At 35.3% G+C, this 6,000-nt stretch overlaps 1 protein-coding gene across 1 annotated transcript; it reads right to left on the bottom strand.

Moving 5' to 3' along the window:
- Positions 1-219: 219 nt before the first annotated feature.
- LOC108817037 (trihelix transcription factor GT-3a-like) lies at positions 220-2,111 on the bottom strand. The gene is made up of 2 exons (XM_018589625.2): positions 1,675-2,111; positions 220-858 (listed from the first exon to the last, which is right to left on the bottom strand). Exons 1-2 carry the CDS (start codon positions 1,981-1,983, stop codon positions 232-234), a joined length of 936 nt encoding a protein of 311 aa, XP_018445127.1. The 5' UTR covers positions 1,984-2,111; the 3' UTR covers positions 220-231.
- Positions 2,112-6,000: the final 3,889 nt, after the last annotated feature.

Raw genomic sequence — 6,000 nt, 5'->3', positions numbered from 1 at the left:
CCCAACAGCTTATTTAAAACTATATATCAAGGAGAACACTAAAAATGAAAACGGGAAAAGATGAATTTGAGGATCTAACCGAAATCCAGCCCCAGCTTCGAGGTTGTCATTCTTCATTCATACCATATATATTCAAATTTAATTTGTCGTTATCAAGTATCAATTATTCATATAAATGAAATGAACTTACATTTTACTAGCTAAAGTGATGCTTAAATAAAAAATAAAAAATTAGAAGCCTTGATGTTGATCATCATTGTTATCTTTGTTAAGCTTATTAAGCAAAATACCAATGAGAGTATCTCTTTTCTGAGCCCTAGCTTCTTCTCTCAACCGTCTCTCATCCTCTCTTTCCATCCACCTCCTCTCCGCGGCCGCTCTCTCCTCTTCTAGCTCCGCCATTCTCCTCCGCCACTCTGTCTCTCTCTTTTCCCTCGCTCTCTCATTCATCTCCCATGCATCTCTCCATTCTTTTTCCATCTTCACCGTTTGCCTCATAAAGTCCTCCAATATTTCTCTCAATGTGCTACCCGCTTTGCTGCTACTACCTGTAATGCCTTTTCCTTTTTTCGCACGTTTTCTTGGATTAGTAGTAGTAATCACTTGTGCATCTTTCTTGTGTGTCTCAACGAAAGCCAATAATTCATCGTTGATGCTTTGATTTGGCTCCTCATGAGTGTCTTGCTCTTCCTCTTCTTCGTCGGATGAAAACTGATGATGTTTTCTCTTTGAAGAAGTGCTTGGTTCTGTGGCTTCTGACCACAACACTCTTTGAATTCTTGCTGTGAAAATCGATTGGATCTCGTTGTAGTATGGGAACTGCTGCCTAGTAGCTTCTGGCTCAGTAGTTTCACAAGCCTGTCCATACAGATCCAATATGTCATATATGTGTAGCAGTAGAACATACATAGAAAAATATATGTTTTTCATGCATGTAAATTTGTGAGACTAAGCATACGCAGCACGTTACACACGTTCCTAGCTATATGACCATGTAGCTTAACCGATTTAGCAATCTCGTGCTTGTTCATCTATCATGATTCATGCTAGTTTTATTGCCTTGTACTCAAACTTATAACGTATGAACATATTTAGACGTATTCAACTATCATGTGATTAGTAAAACGCTTCTTATATAGTACTAAAGGCGATGCATCCGTTATATAACGGTAACTGCAATTCTTTTGTGGCATTTTGTGAATACGAGCTAGATTTTACTTACTCACCAATTTCCATGCAAAATTTTAGTAGCGTAACAAAACGAAAGAGATATATTATTGGATAAATGATCAAAATGTGAACATAAGCCGTATCATGAAATTCACCAATAAATTAACGCGTTAAAGTCTAATCTCTATTTTCCATTAATGACGGGGTAATATCTAAACAACCTAAGAGATTATGTTCAACTAATTCTTGAGATTTTAATATGGTTAATCTATATACATACACATAGACTATAGGTTTCCGATATTCACATTAGCTAGTCAATATCACTGCAAATGAAATAATACATCCACTTAATCATAATTTGAGAATGATTCAAGCAATTATAATTAATTATGATGCACAAACTTGTAATCCTGATCTCATATATAGAATAATATACGTATATAGTTAAGTGCATCTATAGAGAGAATCATTAATCGAATCGATAGGTAGATGGAAGGTAACCTTGAATCTAGTGACGAGGTTCTTCCACTTGCTCTTACACTGTTCTGCGGTCCGGGCAAAACCCTTGTCGGCCATTTTAGCTGCGACGACTTCCCAAAGTAGCTTATTACGTTTGGTCTCCATGAAAGTCTGATCAAGCTCTTCTCTTATACCCAAGAGCTCCTTTGTCTCCTCTAAGCTCCACTGTGGGATTCTCTCACCTCCTCCGCCGGGATCCATCGCCGTCGTCGTGCTCTGTGGCGGTGGATGAAGCTGTTGCTGTTGGATCAAGTGATGATGCTGATGGTGGAAAGGGTTACGTTGGTCCATTATTGGGATCGCAGTCTTTGTGACGTTAAGAGAATGTGATTAATTTTTTTTTTTTTTGTAGGGGTTCCTTATAAACGAAGAGAGGTTTCTTTGAAAAAGATGAGAAGACGTAGAGGGAGAGAAAGACAGATTTTAATTAATTTATATGGTGGTGTGAAAAGAAGGTGTGAAATCGTCAATGGACGATTGAAGTATAGTTTTTCGTTTTTTTCTCAATTTTTTATTTATAATAAGATTTAAGTTTGAAGGTTATATAATTATTTAGTTGAATAAAATACGAGTATCTACTTTCTTTTATAGACAAGACTTGGGTTCACCCCTATGGTGAACTCTCAAATTCACTTCAATTGTTAGCACCAATTAAAGTGCCATGTAGGATTAGTAAAAAAGGAAACAAAATTAAAAAGAAAAAAAATGGAAAGAAGTGAAAAATACGTCGACTAATTTTTGTAACGCCATCTATGGCTTCTTCTTCATCACCAACACATAATTTTAAAAGCTTTTTTATCATCTACACAGAATATTGAAAGTTTTATTTGTCAAATTGGTGTCTACAATCCTCTTCCCTTATATCTTAAATCTAAACCCAAAATAGGATTTAGTTTTTAGAATTTACCCAAAGATTTAGGGTTTAGTGTTTTGGGTTTACCAATTTGACAAATAAAGCTTCAATATTCTGAGTGGATAATAAAGAAGTTTTCAATATTTTGTGTAGGTGATGAAGAAGAAGCCATGAATGGCGTTAAAAAAATTAGTCTACGTCTTTTTTATTTCTTTCTTTTTTTTTAATTTTGTTTCATTTTTTATTAATCTTACATGGCATTTTGATTGGTGCTAACAATTGAGGTGAATTTGAGAGTTCACCACAGGGGGTGAACCTAAGTTTTGTTCTTCTTTTATAGTGATATGACATGTTCCGTGATTAGATTAGAAAAATAATAAAGTGTATATTTAACTAACGCATACTATTCTTCTTTCGTATTTCTAAAGTTTTTGAGGTACTTAAAATAGGCATCTCAAACAATTTAACCATAGCCCTTTTGTCAAAAATTAACAATTTAACCATAGCGGTAACTTGCACCAGTTAAATATGAAATATCGTTAGTGAAAAGCTATGCATAATAAATGAGAAAGAAAATTTGAATTATATGGAAATCTATGAGTTGTGTGCACCATTATGACATGCTTATAAATATTTTTTTTGTTAATAGTTAATACTGCGTTAATATTTCGTCACGCTTACGAAAATAAGACTTCCTCTTTTTTGTTTTTTTCTTCCCCAAAACTCAAAATAATCATTTTTTTTTGGTCAATCGACTAACTAGATTCCCCCCTTTTCCAAGTTTTTTTTTTTTGTTTGAAAAAACAATTCTCGTATTTCTGCGTCTAGATAATTTATTTTAGGCCTGGGCATTTTACCCGGACCCGAAGATCCGACCCGAAACCGACCCGAAAAAACCCGGTCCGGGTAGAAACCAACCCGATCAAATTACCCTATCGGGTCTTGTTGTAGAGGACCCGCGGGTCTTGGACCCGACCCGACCCGAACCTGGAACCCGACGGGTACCCGACTTAATAATGTAAATTAAATAAAATGTATCGAGGGGGAGTCAAAGACGGGTTATTTGTCTACAGATCAAAGGGATCAACCACTAGGAGACAACCAATTATTGTTCTATCTTGCATAGTTTAGTATATATACATATTTTAATATAATAAAAACAAAAATTGTAAATAAGATGTCAAATATTTTCGGATATATTAATATTTTCACATGTTTTTTTGTATTTTTAGGTATTTTTTAGGTCGTACCCAAACTGAACCCGACCCAGAACCGAACCGATAAATTCTAGTTACCCGAATGGGTCCAACTATCTAAGACCCGACCTGACCTGGACCCGGTACGATCCGAACCGATCTGGAACCGAAAATTTAAAATTACCCTATCGGGTCCTAAACTCCTAGACCCGAAAGATCCGGACCCGAAAGGACCAGACCCGAACCCGATCCGACGACCCGAATGCCCAGGCCTAATTTATTTTGTATCAAAATATTCATAGTAAGTGAAGTACTATGTTGGTCGACAGAAAATATATAATCACCTATTGGATTATGACATACTCCCTCCATATCTAAAAGTTTGATATTTAATCTTTTATTTTTATATTTAAAAATTCATGTTTCAAATTTTAATTAATATAGTTTACTTTAAAGTTAAAATATAAAATAAAATCCAAAAACAAAAATGGTAAAATTTTATTAATTAGCTACTGAATAAAAGACTACAGTTATGTTGTTAACTAACAAATTTTATCGAACGCAGTGTTTATCAGGTAAAATAAAAAGGAAATCATGTTTTATAATTTTTGAATTAGCATATCTGTGACATGATTTTTTGAATCATCTTTTATTTTTATAGTGCATATAAAACAAGTAATGTGTACAATAAAATGAATCTTGCATATGTACCATGCTTCTCTTTTCTTTCGTGGATTCACAATATATAAAATTCATGAATGATACAACCACTGCTGTCATATCCCCCAAAAATATGGTGTAAATCAATTGAAAGCCGCGTGATTGCATATAATACAAATGATAGAAATAGTAACGGGACAACTGATATATAACAGTGAACAAGCTTATAATATGGGGAAATCGGCCAAAAAAACACCGAACTTTACAGGAATTGCCAAAACAAACCTGTACTCGAACCTGACCAAAAAAACACCAAACTTTTATTGACTTTTTACATTTATTAAAACACATACCATTGATTTGCCATATTAACACACCGTTAACTGAGAGTTAAGACAGTGTTAACTCACCGTTAATTACTGCCGTTTATTGAAACGACATCGTTTCATCCAACTATTTTGTTTAATTATAGGTTCAAGACGACGTCGTTTAGTTTAATTAAAAATGTTGTTAGGTGGTTTCGAACTCGTGCACTCGAGGTCATTATAGGGGGCTTTTGCCACTGGGCTAGTGGACTTTTCGATATAATATCATACATATTTATTTTTATTGATCTAACGATGTGGTTTAGTTTAGTTTAATTAAAATTGTTGTTAGGTGGTTTCGAACTCGTGCACTCGTGGTCATTATAGGGGGATTTTGCCACTGGACTAGTGGACTTTTCGAAAGAGTACCATAACTATTTGGTTTTATTGATACAACCCCGATGTTTGATCTAAATCAATCTATCGTAACCCTAATTTTCCAAATCGAAATTGAGGATTTTTCAAAGATCCATTGGAGAGTGGTGACAGGAGATGGTGAAGACGATGTTCACAAGAAATGGAAAGGAGGTTGTGATTTTTGGAGGGATGAGGAATTTCGATAACGAAAGTGGTGGTGATGGGAGATCGACGAAGAAGGGAGAAGATGGTGGTGATGGGAGATCGACGCAGAAGGGAGAAGATGGTGGTGATGGGAGATCGAGCTTGAATCGCGAAGTGATGATGATGTTCTCGATTTGGGAATTTAGGGTTTATACCAATCTCAGGGAAAACGGCGTCGTTTTTTTTTTGTTTCATTTAACTCGTATTCGAAGAGAATATAAACAACCATGTTCGTAAATCTATTGCAAAGTCCACTAGCTCAGTGGCAAACACCCTTCCCATTATACTCGAGTGCACGAGTTCGAGCCCATGTAAAACCCATTTTTTGTAATTACGGAGCTATTAGAAACCGACGTCGTTTCGCTCATTTCTCTTTAATCACCCAAAGACATGAAACGACGTCGTATAGTTTAACACCAAGATTTAACGTCGTATAAATTTTCTGTTAACTCAGTTAACGGTGTGTTAATTTGGTAAGTCAATGGTAAGTTTTATAATAAACTTAAAAAGTCAATGAAAGTTCGGTGTTTTTTTGGCCAGCCCATATGTCCAGGTTTGTTTTGGCAATTCCTGCAAAGTTCAGTGTTTGTTTGGCCGATTTCCCTTATAATATGACAGACAAGTTTGTCAAATATATTTGTGGGGTTTACATCTCTCTCTGCCAGGGAGAGTC

This window comes from Raphanus sativus, chromosome 7 (assembly GCF_000801105.2).
Source record: "Raphanus sativus cultivar WK10039 chromosome 7, ASM80110v3, whole genome shotgun sequence".
NCBI lineage: Eukaryota > Viridiplantae > Streptophyta > Magnoliopsida > Brassicales > Brassicaceae > Raphanus > Raphanus sativus.
This window is presented reverse-complemented; position numbering and strand designations above follow the sequence as displayed.